Below are 20,173 nucleotides of genomic sequence, written 5' to 3' on the forward strand. Positions count from 1 at the left end.
ATTAGGCCCATGAAAACGTTTACGGTCCACTGAATTGGTGTTGGCACACCAAAAAGTGAATGAGAATGTGATCATAAGTGTGCCTGGCCCCGTTCAAAAAAAATTTAGAAAAATGAGGCAGCCAAGAACCCCTTCTGAAAAAAATCTTGTCTGGCTGTTATGCTGACCCGCAAGTTTCAGCAATGTCAGAAATCGGTATCTGCATACTTGTTACAGATCACCAACTCAAACATGGGTCAGCTTGGTAATCCAGCAACTTTTTCTTTCAAATCTACTAAAAATGTTAATGAATTTACAGCATACATTGTTGCATTGAATATGTGTGTGGTATTTGGTATATCTGTAAAATGGGGAGGAGGAATAGCCACAGTTTTTTTTTTAAACTCTGTCACAGCTGAGCATCATCTATTTTCTACCCCACTAGCCACTATTTAGCTCCTGGTCATTTGGTAGGACCCAACATGGGTATTCACAACAATAGGCCCCGGAGATTCATTTTCTGGCACCTTTGTCTATGTTTGATAAATAGGGAGTGGTAAGGCAGGGGGCAGTAACCAAACAGGTGATGATTCAGTTGCTGCCCCTTGCCTTTCCATGCACAATTTCTCCAACACAGATGCAGGTATTAGGATAATGATGCCCAGAAAATACTGTTGAGGATACCCATGCTGGGTCCTACTTAATGGTCAAGAGCTCTGTTCAAAAGAATAGTGTTCTAATGGCTACTAAAAGGATGTGAGAAGTATTTTTGCTTCTGGCATCCTTAAAGTGGATCTTTACCAATAACTTGATAAAAAATAATGTTCTTTAGCAAGGAATATACATTGTACATTAATAATTATGCTACCCAAATCAGTGTGTGCTGTAAATTGCTTCCAGCATTGTTCCTGGTTCTTCTTGCAGGAGGCTGCCATTGTTCCGCAGACCAGAACCCCTGAGCAGCAGTAAATTATTAGTCTGTCAGCAGATCGGCCTCTACATTTTCCGCACAGTGCATAACAATTGAGAGCAACTGAGCATATTCAGACCAGGGAGAGACAGTATTACTGAATTTTAAACTGTATAGGTACTTATTTTTAATGTTAAAGTTGAAATTGTAAAGGCTGAAGGTTTTTTTTTTCCTTCATGCATTTGGTGTTCAGTTCCCCCTTATTCTCACCCAAGCCATTGGCTCCCGCTGCTGTCAATCACAGTCAGTGAGGAGGGAGTGGGGACGGGGCTCAGCCATGCTCCAATTGTCCCAAAGACACACAGAGGTGGCTCAGGAGTGAGCACGCACGAGTGCTCCCAGAGACAACAGCTTGCTCTGGGGGCACTCAACAGGGGGAAGGTGCCAGGAGTGCCGGCAGGGGACCCAAGAAGATAAGGATCAGTGATCTAGTTTTAATAAATACTAGTTTTGGTGCCATAGATGGTAGAGGGAGCAATTTTAACCCCTTTGATTATATACAGTGATATAAATAGCAATTTAGGAATCTATGATCTGCTTTAACAGAAAATCATAATTCACATGATAGAATGATATAATTAAGATTTCCAATCAATTTATTTGTCATCATAATTCATTTAATCTGTTAACTGAAGACGTTTGTACAAAGAAAATGCAGGAATACACAAGGCTTTGTGTGCTTGATAGGCACAAACAATGTGACCAAAGCACTTTAAAAACCACATGATAAATATAGTCTGTTGCTGCCACCTAGTGGCTTTGGTTGCTAACAAGCAAAAAGAATTTTGGTTTATGGAAACCTGACAACCTGTCAAAGCAAAACAACTAAAAATCATTCAGTGGAAGCAGATCGCTTCCAGCTCACTGGATGATACTATTTCCGGGTCATTAAAGTAAACCTAACCTTGCAAAGGGCTTTAGGCTTAGGAAATGGGCAGCAGGGTGTCTAAGTGGATATAACTCTTGCTTTTCACCTGGAGGGTTCTGGATTCACATAAAGAATTCACATACCTGACAAGAATGTACTTATCTCCATGATGGTATGGAAAAATACATATTGGAGTGTTAGCTAGCTTCTGAACAAACTAGAACAAGCATGAACACCAACCTTTTCAGAAAAAAATTAAAAGGTGAACACCATGTATCCCTCCCCACTCCCCTGGTCCCTGCTCTACTTACTTCCATGGTGATGACAGGTCAGTGCTTAGTCTATGTAGTGGTCTAGGGATATGAAATTTTTTCAATTTAGCTTCTTCTATCTGCAGGGCATCCAGGACAGATCAGAGCGATGATCGATCCCGGAAGCTCTGCAGAGAGAAGAATAGAGATTCAAACTACAGCATTTTAAAAGCTGGGCATGGTTTTCCCCTGGACTAAGCATAAAAGTAAGCAATTGCACATTTTTCTGAGGCCCTATTCACACTATGATGCGAAAAAGTAGCTTTGCCTGTTTTTTAACAGCACATTTTGCTGCATATTTGCACACGCATCGATTTGAGACATTTGGTGTGCCACTATCATGAAGGACAATGCAAGCATGACACATGTTTGAATGTCGTTTGAGTGTAAATGCAACCTAAGGGGTGTGATTTTAGTGACATTAGTTTTATAAGCAAACATTCTCCAGTCTATTATGTAGAAAAACTGTACAATCTGTATAATAAAAAAAAAAAAAGAAGAAGGGGGGGGGGGGCTAAAAATTGCAGACCTTCTTTTGATAAAGCAAGCTACCTAGCTTTAAATATGTTACTAAACCAGGACCCTGCATTCACTATATCTGGTCTCCCACAGTGCACACAACATGCAAATACAATTAGTTTAGTAAATATAAACTGCTAAATATCTTTTCTCATCAGCAGTTAGAGCAGTCTTGTGACTTCTATCATTGTCCAGCAGAGCACTAGTTAGAGCCTGTAGGAGGAGTTTTCATTTTGCTCTAAGAGGGTGCAGAACCCCTGACTCCTGTCTAGACAGTGCTGATTGTGTTGATCGTATGCAATCTCCCAAGAAAAAAAAAAAAAAAAAAAAAAAACCTCCTCTCCAACAATACACACCAAACTGAGCATGTGTAGAGTGACTCCACACAATATGCCTTATCAGGAGATAAGAGGGGGGGCACTGGAAGAAGGGGAGGATCAGAGAACACATGACCAAACAGCCTTTTTACACAATGCAGAAGAAGATTAACCCAATATGTTCCACAGTGAGTATAACAAGCATGCTTTACTGCATGCTTGTTATAATGCTATACAGACTGATTTTACGGTTGTGGGTTTAGTGACACTTTAACCCTCAATGTTGTCGCACTTTGAATGACAATTGCGTGCCATGCAACAATGAACACATATGAACTTTCTAGCATTTATTTTCACACAAATAGAGCTTTCTTTTGGTGGTATTTAATCACAGGAGTTTATTTTTTGTTAAATAACAAAAAAAAAACAAACACATTTTTCTTTGTTTCTGCTATAAAATTTTGCAAATAAATAACATTTCTTCATAAACTTAGGTCAAAATGTATTCTGATACATTTCTTTTGTGAAAATACCCCAAAATTAGTGTATATTATTTAGTTTGCAGGAAAGTTCACACACCGTGGTATATATATATATATATATCTCTGACAACTGATCAGTCCTGATGTACTGACGGCCCATCTCATTTCTTTAGGCCCAAAAACGCCAGGATAGTACAAATACCCCTCAAATCACCCATTTTTGGAAAATAGCTCAAGGTATTTAGTAAGAGGCATGGTGAGTTTTTTGGAGGTTGTAATATTTTTGGAAAATGTAGAAATTTAATTTTTTTTTAACATATTGTCACCAGTCCAGTACAGCGTTATTATATAACTGATGTGGTGGTGATCAGGGACACTGACTGGTGATAGTATGTAAAAAAATAAAAAAAAATTTTTTTTTGTTTCAAATGTTTCTAATTTTTTTTTTTTTTTTTTTTAACACATTATGATTGCTAATACCAGTGGATTGCATTGACATTTGCAATCATTGTTACTGAATGAAACTGATTCATTCAGTTTTTTGTTTTGATTAGCTGTGATTGGGCAAAGCTCATCACATGATACAGATGGGGTCTGATTGGCCCTGTCTGTATCATGTGACTGCTTTGACCAATCACAGCTAACAACACAATTGTATACAATGGGTGGCATAACAGGAAGCCATCCATTGTATACAATTGACATGTGATCTGCTGTGATTGGTCATATGACACTGGCAACGGGCCGGTGTAGTGATAGGTCATAGTCTATGTCCCGTGGACACAGCCGGTGACACTTAGCACCACTGTGTGGCTCCTTTTGATAGGGCGTCATATGACGCCTAGTCACAATGAGGAGTGTCCCGCTCGGCCGCCAATCTGCTATAGGTCGAGCCGGAAGGTGTTAACGCTTACTGAGCCACTAACCTAGAGCAAACAGGCAGCAAAATATCAGAAACCCCGATATTCACACTACCCAAAAATTATTCAAATTACTGAAGACAAAGCAACTGCCTATTCTTTTCTCAGAACAGGTGGCCTTTAAAATAGGGTAGTAACAAAATGAAGTCCTGATAGATCACTTTGGGCTGTCCCCTTCTGCAGGCATAGCTACAGACATGAACATGTTTGTATTGGTATGACACAAAGTGGAGAAATAAAAAGCCAAATCTGACACATTCCATGCAAAAGCCCAAAATGGACTGAACAAAATTATTGGCACCTTCTCAAAATAAGAAAAAAATGCATTCTAAGTTTGCGATGCTCCTGTAATATAATAATAAACTCACCTGTATCAATCAACAGATCTTAATGTTCCTGTGTCCACTGTGCGCAAAATTGTCAAGATGTTTACAGCCCATGGCACTGTAGCTAATCTCCCTGGACGTGGACGAAAGAGAAAAACTTGATCAAAGATTGTAACGAAGGATTGTTCAAATGGTGGATAAAGAACCTCCATCAACTTCCAGACAAATCAAGCTGACCTTCAGGCACAGGGTACAACTGTGCCAGCTCACACTATACGTCGCCATCTGAATGAAAAGGGACGCTATGGAAGGAGACCCAGAAGGACCTCACTGCTGACACAGACATATAAAAGCCAGGTTGGAGTTTTCCAAACAACTTACCTGAGGAAGCCAAAATCTTTTTGGGAGAATGTGCTGTGGGAAGATGTAACAAAATGACAGCTTTGTTGCTTCAGGCACTGGATGTCTTGACCGTGTGCATGACATTATGAAATCTGAACACTACCAAAGAATTCTGGGGTGCAATGTAGGGCCCAGTGTCAGAAAGATGGGTCTCCATCAGAGGTCATGGGTCTTACAGTAGGACAATGACCCAAAGCACACATCAAAAAGCACCCAGGTTTCAGACAAAGCGCTGGAGAGTACTGAACTGGCCAGATCTCAATCCCATAGAGCACCTGTGGAGAGATCCCAAAACAGCAGTGGGGAAAAGGAACTCTTCCAATCTGAGAAACCTGGATCAGTTGGTGAAAGAAGAGTGGTCCAAAATTCCAGTAGAGAAGTTTAAGAAACTCATTGATGGTACAGGAAGCGATTCATTTCAGTTATTTTTTCCAAGGGGTGTGCTAACAAATAATTGAGGGTGCCAATAATTTTGTCCAGTCCATTTTTGGGGTGGTATGGAATGTGTCAAGATTTGGCTTTTTGTTTCTCCACTTTGTGTCATACCAATACAACCACAAGAAATAAACACGAGAATGGTTAAACATTTGTAATTGCAACAATTTAATGGGCAAAATGCTGCATTATCTGACAAAAATGCAGGGTTGCCGATATTTTTGGCCATGACGATGTAAAACATTAAAAATAAGTTTCTATACTGTTTAAAATTCAGTAATATACAGTCTCACCCTGCTCTGCACATGCTCAGTTCTCGATAAATTCAGCACACTGCCTAAAAATTAGAGGCCAATCTGCTGACAGCCTAAAAATGTAAAGCTGCTTAGGAGTCATTTCGGGCTTCTGCAAAATGGCAGCCTCCAGCAAGAATAAACAGGAGCAATGCCGGAGGCAATTCACAGCACACACTAATTTTGGTAGCATAATTATTTGTGAAATATATCTTCCTTGCTACAGAACATTTTTTTTTATCAAGTTGTTATGGGTAAAGTTCCACTTTAAGTGACACTAAATATTATTATTCTCCAAGAAAATTGTTTGTTTTTCTGCCTCCTTGTAACACCCTCCCTGAGCTACCTAACCTCTCCTTTTGCTCCTCACTTCCATTTGTTTAACATGAGCAGTAAACTCACATGCACTGCTTTATGCAGACTACAAATCTCACAGTCCCCAGTCTCAGAAGCAAGAGAAAGAGAGTGGCTACATTCCTACATACAGTGGGAGCATGAAGAACAAACTTAGCCACCAGTAATGAGCTCTTGTGTTCTGGAAATATGATCCGCCAGTGAACTATTTACCTGTACAAGCCAGGGGCCTCTCGGCTGGCCGGGGCATTCTGACACCCCACAGCATGTATAAGTGTGGCTCGGGGACAGGAAATGCCTTGGCCACAGAAGACTGGCCTGTGCACGTGACAACTTCCTGGCGGCCTCGTATCCCAGTTCAGACACATCCAAGGTCATCACTATTAGCCATCCTCTAACAGAAACTTTGATAACAGCAGCAAAAAAAAAAAAAAAAAAAGAAAAATTGAAGACCTGGAGGAGTCCGAGAGCAACAGAAGGTCCTTTTTGGAGTTAAAGTATACATAGGGGCATTTTTAAAGTTCTGAATAGAGTGGAGAGGGAAACCCCAGTCAAGTTTATATTGCGGTTTGTGCCCCCATTAGAGAGTCACCCTCTCGATTTATCCGGTTTACTGTAATCATTGAAAGTGTAAGTTAAAAGAAAATCCCAAACTTTGGATTGTTACTAGGACAGGAATAGGAGGGGAAATATCCCAGTACTACATCTGACACCAGTTCTGGTGATAATCAGCGATGCCCTTAACTTTGGAGTCATTTTCTCTCACCGTTTTGGCTTTGGAACAGAAGTGAAGGGAAATGTCCCAAACAGAACACAGAGGAAGAAAAAAAGAAAACAGAAAGGGGTTATAACCCTCCCATGCTCTATCCAATATTAAAAAAAGAACGTTTTGCCTATAGTTTTACTTTAAGAATACATTTTTTTTTTTTTTTTTTTTTTTTTTTTTTAAAGCAGTTTAGTGTCAGTTAAGGTATCACTAACAGGTCATGTCTCCTAGACTTCCATGTAGAAGTACAGTAGTTAGTAGCCCATTTCATCTATTTCTATGCTTCTAAAGACATCTGTAACACATGTAACATAGCTCATTGCACAGCTTATCATGGATGCTGCACTTGTGCCATTCAGCAACTCCAATATTAAAATCCATAGACTGCGTTTTGTGCAGTTCCATGTGGGGGCAGATGTGTTTTTTTGTGAAAATCCAGCACAAATGCTGCTTGCAGGACTTTTAAAAAAAGAGCACTGGATGAAAAATGTACAGATGTAAACAGAGCCCTTGACTAGAAGGCACAATCTTTTTTTGTGTGCGGTCCCATATGTACAGTATTTACAGTGTATTTAGTTTTGGATAGAGAAGGCATGGGTAAGAGCCTCTGACAAATTTCTACTGCTGTCTGGATTCTGGGTTGGAAATTTGTCTTCACTTCCTGTCAGGGCAAGAAACGACTGAGAATCTCTCCAACAGGATTAGACCTCTTTCACACATGGCATAATACAGAGTATGACTGTGCAAGGCTGTGTTTACAGGTGTTCCATGCATCCCCCTGCAAGCAGTCCCACTGATGTCAAATTGGGAGCAGCGGCTGCATTCCAATTGCCATCTGTTCCAGTGTGGGTACGTGTCCCCAAACTCACACAGGGTGTTAGAACACATTTCTAGTAGACAATGGCTAGAACATCTAACAAGGTTTGTATTGCTGTCTGGTCTTTCCTGTCCTAGAGACAACTATACCACCCTGTTCTTGTAATAGGAGGGCGAGTCACAGTAACCAAATAGAGAGCGGTTGTACACTCCAATTCTGGGTTCTTAGGAAGGGAGATCAGCAAACGTATGTTCACTGATCTCCCTTCCCTCTACCCTGTGGCACCAGGTCCACCAAGGGATATTTGTAGCCAGGAGGTATAGAAGTGATTCGGCGGCTGTATAGGCGCATCCATCGGTGGCAGCAAAAGGACTGCATTAATATAGCATTTTTCTTACCTTCCTGAAGTTCAACTTTACAATTACCTAGAATGTTGGTGTGAGCAATAACCCTCACAGGCATAATGAGTTTACTATCACAACTAATAAACCTTTAACAAGTTTTCAGCAATTCTTTAATTAAGGAGTATGTTTAAAAGGCTTAAGAAAAAAAAAGGACCTATAGGGGATTATTTGCTTGTTGTGAAGTGATCACAACTCACACATATTTCTGCCAACTAATATGAGTTATCTGCTCTCTAGGGCATGATAATATTGGCTGCTAAACATCTGACAGTATCATAAATCACTGCAAGCTGCTTGTGGAGATGAAGAGATGAAATAGAGAGCATGCTCCAGGGACAGAACAAAACATCTTACTCGGTCCAAGGCAGAGACATTGAGAATATGCGTGTTTAGGCTTTCCTTCATCTAAGTACAGCATACAGGTACAGTCATGGCTGACCTCTTCCTGAAAATGCCCGTTGCCTGACCATTATACTTATCCACTGATTTCAATTCTATTTGAATTTAATGGAGAAACAGCAATGTAGACCAGCAAAGTCAGATTTGCGATGTGGATATTCATTCCTGGACAGCAAGACAGTCAGCATCGACAGCTAGGCAACTAGAATTTTCAGGAGCGATTCAACAATGGCAGGAGCCATGTTTCTCTCATGACAGATTTTCTTTAAGCTGAAATATGTCAACTTCACTGTCTCAGAATTAGTAGGCAGCTTATGAATGAATAGCTACTTCCATTTGAAGAATCGTGGCACAATACTTTGTAAAATGTTTAAGTAGCCTGAACAAGCAGTAAACGTGACCTGACCTCTCTAGCTCTCTGTACTGCAAAGTAAATTCTTCTCACAACAAAAACTCAACATTCACCTGTTTTTTTGTCATGACAAAGTGTATGGGACTGTGTGGCAGACACTGCCTGGTTTTGTCAGGCATTTGAAGAAAATTAAAATGCACATTTTGCCAAACAACAGCACCCACATGAAATGAGTCTTAACTACTCCAAAGTCCAGATTCTTTCACCCCCTTCCAGTCCAGGCCAATTTTCAGCACTCTCACACTCGGAGTGGAAATTACTCAGTCATGCAACACTGTACCAATATGACATTTTTATAATTTTTTTGAGACCGATGGAGCTTTTTTGGTAGTATTTGATCACCACTGGGTTTTTTATTTGCTATATAAAAATAAAAAAACACCGCAAATTTTGGGAAAAAATGTTTTGCTTAATTTTGTTATGAAATTTTGCAAATAATTTTTCTTCATTAAATTTATGGCAAAATTTATTCTGCTACATTTTGGGGGAAAATAACCCAAAACATTGTATGTTATTTTGTCTGTGTGAAAGCTTACAGACTATGGGATATAGATCTGAAAATTGATCAGTTGAGACCCTAAAATGTCAGACGCTGGTATGATGTATGGCAGTGATCAGGACACTGGTATGGCACTTGGGGTGATCAGAACACTGGTATGGGGTATGGTGGTGATCAGAACACAGGTATGGTGTATGGCGGTGGCCAGAACAATGATATGGGGTATGGTGTGATCAGGATGCTGGCATGGGGCATGGTGGTGATCAGGATTTTGATACGGAGTAAGGCGGTGATCAGAGCGTTGGTATGGAATATGGCTGTAAAAAGGGTGCTGGTATGGCAGTGATCAGGATGCTGGTATGGCAGTGATAAGGACATTGGTATTGTGCATTGTGAGTACTATGATAGGGGACGGGCTGGCTGCATTTTTTATTAGGGACTACACTGGGGCAGTTATTAGTGACACTGGGGTGGCTGGCACAGCAGTCTGAGTGCACATGCAGCCTGACAGGCTGCAACATAATTTTTTTTTCTGCTCATAGTGAGAGCACTAAATGTTTAGTTTCATTTTCTATTGTTTGCAATGCGATTGCTGTGATTGGCGGTAATGTGATCCAGTCTGTCCGAGTGACACACAGACCACCGGGCTACCGTTCTGAGAGCCGCGCAGGAGCCGCCACTGCGGGATGATGTACAAGTACGTTCGCCCTCAATTGGCACAGCTTCCCGTACGCCCTCTATAGACTATGGGCGGATGGGAAGCGGTTAAAGTACAATTTTTAAGGCTCATGTATGACAGTATAAACATATACAAAATGCAGTTACTATGTGACGCACAAGGCTCAAAGTAAACAAAAAATAACTTGAGATTAAGCTCACCTTTTGCCATATTTAGGGTGCAACATATAATATGGTGCAAATGCCCCTACCACCATCCACTGGTCGCAGGTTCAATACTGCAGAATATTGTAAAAAAAAAAAAAAATCATAAATGCACATTTTTCTGTGAAAATATCTGCATTTACTAATTTTTTAAAGGTGAATGTCACCTCTCCTGACTGAGCCAAACAGTCCCTGATTTTTATCTCACATGCTACCCCTCTCAGACATTGCAGCTTACAGTGGGAGGGTTTCAGCCAATCTAGAAAGCAGTCAGCAGGACTAGGTGTGATTAGGTGCTTAAGAATCAGCAGAGGCAATGCCAATATCCACCCCCCCCCCCCCCCACATTTTCTCATTCCACAATAGTGCAAGCACAGCCTACATGAGTGGCAACTCAGCTCTGAGTTCATTAAGCTGCATTATATGGACTTCTCTGGCAAACTTAACAGGTACTTGTGAGACTTTGCAGGGGGATCAAGGCAAAACAGTAGTTGCATATACGCTTATAATTAAGTGCTACAATGTGAGGCCAAAGCTACACTTAGCCTCACTGATATTTAAAAAGAATTCCTTCACAGTACATCAAGCTAAATAGGTCAGTTCTGGATGGTTTTATAGCTTTTTTAATGCTTGTTAAGAATGTGTAAAAACTTTATTGTCCATAGTCTGTGCACAAGATCACTTTAAGTGCCATACAAATACAAGAGGGACATATATAATTCATATATAAATTAGAGAAGCACAGCATGCACAATGTGTTGGGGCAAGCTCCTTTCCAGTGGGACCACTTAACCAACTGATGCACAGCAAGTCAAGAGATCACCATGACCATTGATAATTTATTGCCAATCATAACAACTGTCTAATTGTTGGAGGTTGCTAATCTGTCGATTTTTAGATTTTGAAACTCAAGTTAGGGACAGATTTATTATCTGTATGCAATTAACCACTATCTGCACCGTTTTAAAGGGTAATTCTATTTTTGCATCCAAAAATGTCCCCACTGCACTTTCACTCCGATCACCACTGCACTCACTCTTTAGCAAGTTCACCATTGCTCACATTGATCGATTTACTGAACCACACACTTATTACACAGTGCACATCCCAGGAAGTTGTGTATCAAAATATTGTCAACAATGGCGTACTGTCAAGGTCCTACCTTTTCCCTGTGGTTATGTTACTTCATGTGCTGGTGTCCATCTTGGATTCTGCTGTGCATGATGGGAGCCCTTTTATGCCTTCAGGTTTCTGTGGTCCATCCTCCAGAGGGGTGTGGCTGATGACATATAAGCCTGTGGCCCGCACATGCTCTTTGCACTTGTGCCTTGTGTCTTTGTGTTGCTGTTACTCTGTTCTGACTCTCGTGACTCTCCTGGTATCTGATTCGGCTTGTCTTGACTATTCTTTGTATTCTCCTTTGATCTGACCCTCTGTTGCTGAACCCGGCTCGTGACCTGTGATTCTCGTCTGCTGTCCTGTACTGTTCTGTCCTGTTGTTGTTGACCCCGGCTTGTCTGACTACTCTTTTGTCTCTTCCACCAGCTACACGCCATTGGCGGCGGCCATTACCGCAGCTGAGGTGTCTCGGGGGCCGCGACCTGGTTCCTGGCTGCGTCAAGTCCATCCCCACCATCAGGGGCCCTGGTGAAGGGCAGCCTGGGACTTAGACTCCGCGCCCTGAGGGACTTCGGTCTGTGGGTGGTGGTTGTCGTCAGCCAGTGCGTTACATTGTTAGGCCTGCCTGTCCGTTCCTCAGCTCCTGCCCTGACATGTACGAGGATTGGCCAGCGCGATCATGTGACCCCACTTAACAATGAGAATCAGTTCTTACTTCTGGGACCGAAGATTCTGGTAGGAAAGCTTCGTTCTTCCAGTTGTTGCAAAACTTAAAGTCCCATCATGCCTCTGCCTTTGGGTCTTGCAGTGCCTCATACCACTTGCAGTTCTGCAACAGTTAGAGGGCCAAAGTCTGCCTGCCTCTGGAATTCTGTCATTTGGCTTGCCACTGCTATTGCCAACACTGTACATAACAGACAAGCACCGTACTGAAGCCTTGAAAAAGTATTGTCTGATTCAAACAAAAAATTCAAGCTAACAGATATTAAAGTTTATTCTGATAATATTTTGCTTTTCCTCCCAGCCAGCAGCTGAATAGGGCTGGGGATAAGTCATCAGTTGCTAGGAAGCCAGCCACTGCACTAAAAACCATGAGCCTTGGGCAGGAATTGGTCACATTCATGACACCTTCCCAGGACAAAATGCCCCCACTCTGGGCACTGACATCTCTCTATACATCAGCTCAGAGCTGGTCTAATTTCTAGTAATTTGTGCACTAGCGGTAACAGACTTCGAATCTGCCACAGCCATAACAACAGGTTCTTAATGGGGGGAGGAGGAGGAGGAGGGAGGAGGAGGAGAAGGAGGAGAAGGAGAAGGAGGAGAAGAAGAAGGAGGAGAAGAAGGAGGAGAAGAAGAAGAAGGAGGAGGAGAAGGAGGAGAAGGAGGAGAAGAAGGAGGAGAAGGAGGAGGAGGAGGAGAAGAAGGAGGAGAAGGAGGAGAAGAAGGAGGAGAAGGAGGAGAAGAAGGAGGAGAAGGAGGAGAAGAAGGAGGAGAAGGAGGAGAAGAAGGAGGAGAAGGAGGAGAAGGAGGAGAAGGAGGAGAAGAAGGAGGACCTTCCGCCAGAGGAGAATCCTTACTTTTTTATGACCGTTCTATTTAGCAGGGCTCAAATGGGATTTGAAAATATTTTCAGCTGTGCGGCTGTCAAAAGTCCTCATATTCATGTAAAACTTTGTGAATTGAGCCTATGGTCATTAGTGTGCATAGCAGCCGCACATTAACTGGGTAAACAATGTAAGCCTGCGGAATTATAACAGTCATGACTGGCTCTCACTAAAAAGTTCATTAACACAGTTCTTACCCAAGACAATTTTATAAACATGGTATATGTGCTTTTACCTGGCACGATATGACCCATTTTAAAATTTTCAGTAATGGGTAGAATTCAACTAAAGCGCAGCACAAATTACAATGCAATTGCAAAGTCTGGACACATGAAAATATCACCAACTGCACCTGTGTTCAAAATAATAGCAGTACATTTAAAAACTGAATAAGCCCCCGGTCACATCGGGTGCAACTTGGCATGTGATTTGCATACCCCAAGACTTGCAAACCGTACGTCAAGTCGCACCCCATTGTCCACTATTAGAGATGTCATATTGGTGCGGTTCCGACTCGGTCGGAGCCGCACCGATTTCTACAGTAGTGCATGCACTACTTTTGTTGTGATTTGCATATATAAATCGGTGTCAGATGTCTTGAAAATCGCAATGAAATTGGCAGGTCACCAGACTTTTAAATTTTGCAACTTCATTGTAAGTCGCACAATTTCAAAATCGGCGTTGATGTGACTAGGGGGTAAAGCTCAAAATCCTAGCTATTACTTTCATACACACAAATGCACTGGGAACACTGCACAGTCTATTCCAAATCAAAAGATGAAGAAAAATGTTTCAAAAGTGTTATTACTTTACAGAAAATGAAAAAGGAATATTACGCTGTTAAAAAAATAGCACTGTCTGCACTTTTCTTTGCAAACTCAAACATTATATAAATTTCAAAATGCTTAAAGATTTAGCTTTCCTGTGAAATCACTGAATATTTAATTGTACAACCACTGTTTCTGAGAACTGCTTCCCATCAGTGTTGCATGGAATCGACCAACTTCTGCCACTTATGAACAGCCCAGAACGATTGCACTACATTCCACAATTCCTCTGCATTTCTTGGTTTTACCTCAGAAAATTGTATTTTTGGTTTCACCCCACACGTTTTCTATTGGATTAAGGTGCGGGGATTGGGCCACTCTATATTGTTAATCTTATTGTTCTGGAACCAAGATGCTGCTCACTTACTGGTGTGTTTGGGGTTGTGGTCTTGTTGAAACATTCATTTCAAGGGCATTTCCTCTTTGGCATAATGCAACATAACCTCTTCAAGTATTCTGATGTATTCAAACTGATCCATGATCCCTGGTATGCGATAAATAGGCCCAACACTGTAGTATGAGAAACATCCCCATATCATGATGCTTGCACCATTATGCTTCACTATCTTCACAGTGTACTGTGGCTTCAATATAGTGTTTGGGGGTCGTCTGACAAACTGTCTCCGGCCACTAGACCCAAAAAGAACAATCTTACTTTCATCAGTCCATAAATTGCTGTGCCATTTCCATTTAGGCCAGTCAGTCAATGTGTTCCTTGGCAAATTGTAACCTCTTCAGCACATATCATTTTTTTCAACAGTGGGACTTTGCGGGGGCTTCTTGCCAATAGTTTGGCTTTGCATAGGCAGCTTCTAATTGTTTCAGCACTCACAGGTAACTTTAGACCTTCTTTGATCACCCTGGAGCTGATCATTGGCTGAGTCTTTGGCTATTCTTTGAGCCATTCAAATGGTAGTTTTCCGTTTTCTTCCATGTCTTTCTGGTTTTAGTTGCCATTTTGAAGCATCGGAGATCATTTTAGCTGAGCAGCCTGTCGGTTTCTGCACTTCTTTATGTTTTCCCCTCTCCAATCAACTTTTTAATCAAAGTATGCTGTTCTTCTGAACAATGTCTGGAACGGCCCATTTTACTCAGATTTTCGGAGAAATGCACTATACCAAACATGTACGTTTGCTGCCTTCATCCTTAAATAAGGGCCACCTGTTTGACACCTGTTTATTTCACAGATAGAATGACCTCACTAATTAAACTCCACACTGCTATTATTTAAAACACACCCATTTCAATTAATGATTCAATTACACAGAATCAGCAGCATGCATGTCATGACTGTTGGGTCTCTTGGTTTTCTATTACCCTACTACACTTGCTAGTAAATTATTGCCATGTAGAAATATAATTTATACCAAAAACAGTGATTGATATTGGACTGCTATTATTGTAAAAACAACTGTATATGTTTTTTTTCTCAATATGCATTCTGCCTTTGTGTCGAGATTTTAGGAACACCCTGTACAATCTCCTATTTCTAGGAGATTCTATAGATATATTAACAGTATGTAGCACAAGGCCCTGCCTCATTGTACACAGACTGATTGGATAATTTAGGTAGGCCCTCACATTACATAGTTTTGGTAGATGTAAAGCTGATTGAACAGAGATTGTAAGTGTATGGTGAGCCTTAAAGTGGAACTATAGGCTCCCCCTAAAATACCCGTTGATGCACTGAACTTCACCTAATGAAGCTTCCTATAATGTCTTTTTATCCACAAAGTACAAGTAGGCACAGACTATATTTGGGCAACAACACTGCTCTGAATAGCAGTGCAGCAGTGTTGTCTCCCAAATGTGCTTGCTCACGCTTCTTTTGGATGAAAACACATTGCAGGGGGAATGGCTACAGTCTTACAACAATGAATACTGTTTACAAGTTTGATTTGTACTTTGAACTTCTAAAACGGACAGGAGGCTGGAGTAAAAATGCTATGATTAAAGCCACATGCCTGTATGGACAGTGGGGTTAGGGGATAAACTTTCTACCTGACTACATAAAATGCTTTGCTAGATTTGTACAGAGTATGAAAGGGTTACAACTACTGTAAGGTTTTACTAGTGCCAGTGTCCCTATTGGGATGACTGCTTCTTGCTCACGGTTCCTGTGACCAAAGGTACTGAAACAGGGTGGGAGGATAATACCCCCAAAAGGAAACATTTACACTTAAAAACAAAAAACCAACACCTTTCAAAAGAATTATACCTTTCTCACTATACTAGAGACATTTATGTGTCGGTGATTACCAAGACAAGAAGCGAGGTAAAATTTAAGCAATAAAGCCCTTCTCCACTCTATCCAGAAGCAAAATTTAAAAAAAAGCCTGGAGTTTTATTTTTAGGTCAATATAAAAATAAGTATAGGCATATAATAGATATGCATACTAAACAAATACATTTAAAATACTAAAACCTATTACTCATCTATAAAAATATTAGTTACAGCAAGTATAGTCTAGCATACAGAAAAAAAAAAAAAAAAAAAAAAAAAAAAAGAACAACATTATCAGACAGTTATAAAGGTGAAAATGAAGGTTCTGCAGCAAAAAAAAAAAAAAAAAAAAAAACCCACACTCCTCACAGCTTCCAGAGTTTAGGAGAATGCTGCAACTCACTTGAAATGACCTTTCCATGGTAATTGCGAAGTAATACTCTCTCCTGGGATATCTGCGCTCACAGATGAACACATGGTTACATATCCTGCCCTTTTCTCCTGTCTGTTTCGTAAACAACTTCTTTCCAATCATCTGTGAGGAAATGGCTTTGGCTTCTTCGGGACTAAAAGGAAAGGTAAATGGAAAATGAAGGAGCAGAGCAAACTGAAATAAAACAGACATGTACTGCATTTTTTAACAGCCTGTCACCTTGCTTCAATTTCATTTCTTTGTGGTACGACAGATGAAAATGTGAGCATGATAGAATGCATTCAGCACATTGTTACCATTATAAACTGTGCAGCTCTGACATTTTCAACGACAACAGCAAACCATTTCTGAGTGGAAGACTTGCATCTGAAATTATAACACTGAAATAATGGTGCATATGAAATCTGTCTTATTTACCCATGATGGTTGGACTGTACAAGCATCCAGAAAAGCCTAATGGTAATGAAGAGGATGTAGGAATTTCTAGGAAATATATGCTAGAAAGACTAGGGCACTGTTGAACCAACATACGTAATAGTTTGGGTTTGTGCTTCATTTATATAAAATTGTATTATATAGAAATGTAACACAAGATGTATCCATGATACAGGATTACCAGAACACTAAATGTTTACTACCCAGCAGAAGCGGATTTTAGTATGAGCTATTAAGATTTGTTTGTATGTATACACTAGAAACAGTAGTTCTCAACCACTGAGCCATGGGCCCACTGCTGGGCTGAGGCCTCCATCCTCCCAGGCCTCTAGCAACTGCAGATCCCCTAACCTCCCACAGCACCTCCTGACGCTCATAGTGGCCCACCAGTGCTTTCAACCTCTCACAGTGCCCCCAGACCCCCTTAGAGCCCTCATTCCCTACAGTGTCTGCAAACATTCCACAGTGCCCGCTGGCTTTCTGCAGAGCCTCTACCCTCCTCGTGCCCAAATCCTTTGGTATATGATGTGTGGCCCTTGGACATCAGCAGTCTGCTGTGGGAACATCGATTAGGGTAATAGCCTTGACCTCTACTAGCCTCATATTCCCAATTTGGAATCGTCATCTACAGCATATCCCCAGCCACAAATGTAGCAGATCCACAATCTGACCCTCATATTTATTTTTTTGAGTAGTTCTGCAGTTTTTGACAGTCCTCTCAAGCATTACATATATTGAACAGTATGTGTGGTCGGTCTTTTGGTGATGTTGGGGGTGCATTTGAGGCCCGCTTTAGGTCATATAATAATGATAACCACTGCTCTAGTCCCACATACAGCTCTCAACAATGCCCCCCAGCCCCAACAGTGCTCTCTAGTCTCCCAGATTGAGACCTGAAGCCTGTTCAGGCAGCCCATTCCCCAAGCTACCTTCAGAAATCTCTTTCCCTACAGGACCACCAAGGCTGCTGAAGAGTCCCCTAGCCCCCTCCAGAATATTCAGCCCCCACCCCCCTCCCCCAGTGACACCCATCCCCATCCAGAGCCTTCAAAAATCTCAAGACATATTTTTGCTCCCAATATTTTTTTAAACTTTTGGAGACTCAAAGGTTTTGAAAGAATTTAATCGGGTCTCAATAAGGTTAACAGCCATTATCTGAAAAATCTAAGCATACCTAAAGGAGTGTCCATTCAATCCAATGGCCAGAATGAATATTCTGGCCAATGGAATCTATAAACATTCAAACGCTTTACGAGCCTAAACACATGTGCAAAATGTGACTTTAAGCATGTTTTTAAGCCGCTTTTTCCTACCTTCAGCAAAAGGTGTTCCGAGGAAAAATTCAAACACTCAGTGTATATGAGACCCTTTGATATGTGCAAAACACTGCAGATTACCACTTACAAAAGGCAAAAGAAACTCAGTCTGCCATTACCTATGGACAGACACCCAAATCACAGATGCAAAAGATTCTACCATTGGGTGTATTCTGCAACACAGCCAAGACTGAGGTTTCAGACAGCAGGTCTGGTAAGTTTTATTACTTTTCTTTTGGTTAAAAAAACAGAAGTATATTAAAAGGAGCACTGCACCTCTTAATAAAGGACAGGAAGCCTGATCTCTGAACTTTTTGGAGGCAGTTGTCAGCAGGAGTACCCCAAGGAGTTCCAGGTAACATTTTGGAAGAATAAGAGCACCACTTTGATTTGTTTAGTCCAGCATGAGGGTTTTTGGGGTTTTAGTTTTGTTTTTGTTTTTTTTTTTAGATGCAATGTAAAAAGATTTTCAGAGGCCCAAAAATCCCCCTTCATCACAGCTTGTGCTGACATCTCTCACAAAAAAACTTTGAGCTTAACAGCTGTTGCTAGACAACAGGAGAGCAGACTGCATGAATGCAGTTTGAACAAGCCAGAGTGCCTGCTGGGGGTGCACTTCTAACCTCTAGTCCAGGGGTGTCAAACTGGTGGCCCTCCAGCTGTTGCAAAACTACAAGTCCCATCATGCCTCTGCCTTTGGGAGTCATGCTTGTAACTGTCAGTCTTGCAATGCCTCATTTGGCAACAGCTGGAGGGCCACCAGTTTGACACCCCTTTCTAATGCATCCTGCTATTAGGGCTTTGGGGTTTGCCTACCTGGAGAGTTTTTGCAAACACACTTTACACAGCCTATGAAAATGGAGTATAAAAGAAAAAGTGGTATGCAGGGGCAGACTGACCATTTGGAAACTCGGCCACCGCCCGAGGGCCTGGTGTCAGTAGGGGGCCCCATGAGATGCCCCTGGTACCTTTTTCATACTTTTTTGAGTTTGGGCAAGGACACAGGGGCCCCATGATCCCCTATTGTCTGGGGGGCCCCATGAGTTGTCAGTCCACCCCTGGTGGTGTGTAATGAACAGAGAATGCTGCAATGCATGCTGGGGTTTTGTTAAAAATGTGAACTAACCCTTTAAAGGAGTTACAGAGAGATGACAACTGTAGTTTATGAAACTTCAAGCTTATCAAGCGATGACTTACGAATATACAATCTTCACTCCTCCTTTAAGACCACCTTCAAAGGTCCCCTTGCCTCGACCACCAGCCAACACTTGTGCTTTAACTACCAAATCCTTTGAACCTTCAAAAAATAAATAAAAATAAACAAACTTGAAATGTTATCCATTCATTTGAAGAAAAAAAAAATTAATTCCATACCATTGCCCATATCCATTTAACTTTATACATACATACTGGAAGGAAAAAATAGGTCTAGTTGGTGTAGCAATTCATAGTAGGATGGAGGAGTTTTCCCCACTTAAAAAGGAAAAAAAGAAATCCCCCCCCCCCCCCAATGCTGTTCCCGGGCCAGACAACAGTACATAACTTACTGTACCATACAAGGGCTATGATAAAATAATCACTAGGATGGAAGCGAGAGACTACAGAAATGAAAAAAAAAGCAGAAAATTTCATCTGTTATTTCATTACTGTCTGTGTCCTCCCCTTTCAAGAAACTTTACGTGCCTTCCAGTAAGTGGGAAAAACAGGGTTTGAGAGAAAATGTCTCAAACAGGCAACAGCAAAAACCTGGCAAAGGAACATACTACTAAGCCAGCCAAGCCTAGTAGAAAGCATTTCATGATTAAAGCAGATAAAAAGAGAAAAAAAAAAAAAAAAAAAAAACACACACCACACACA

The 20,173-nt window shown here is 41.2% G+C and overlaps 1 protein-coding gene across 1 annotated transcript in view; it reads right to left on the reverse strand.

Annotated features, from left to right (window-relative positions):
• Positions 1-20,173, reverse strand: part of SUCLA2 (succinate-CoA ligase ADP-forming subunit beta) — a 107,308-nt gene that overhangs the window by 42,677 nt on the left and 44,458 nt on the right. The window contains exons 3-4 of the mRNA XM_089679038.1: positions 19,514-19,613; positions 16,536-16,698 (exon numbers count right to left, since the gene is read on the reverse strand). Of these exons, the coding sequence (XP_089535164.1) occupies positions 16,536-16,698; positions 19,514-19,613 (263 nt within the window). The remainder of the gene's footprint in view (positions 1-16,535; positions 16,699-19,513; positions 19,614-20,173) is intronic.

The sequence above is a fragment of the Staurois parvus genome, unplaced genomic scaffold (genome assembly GCF_062004578.1).
Source record: "Staurois parvus isolate SC_StPar_1 unplaced genomic scaffold, SC_StPar_1.0 ptg000017l, whole genome shotgun sequence".
Lineage (NCBI taxonomy): Eukaryota > Metazoa > Chordata > Amphibia > Anura > Ranidae > Staurois > Staurois parvus.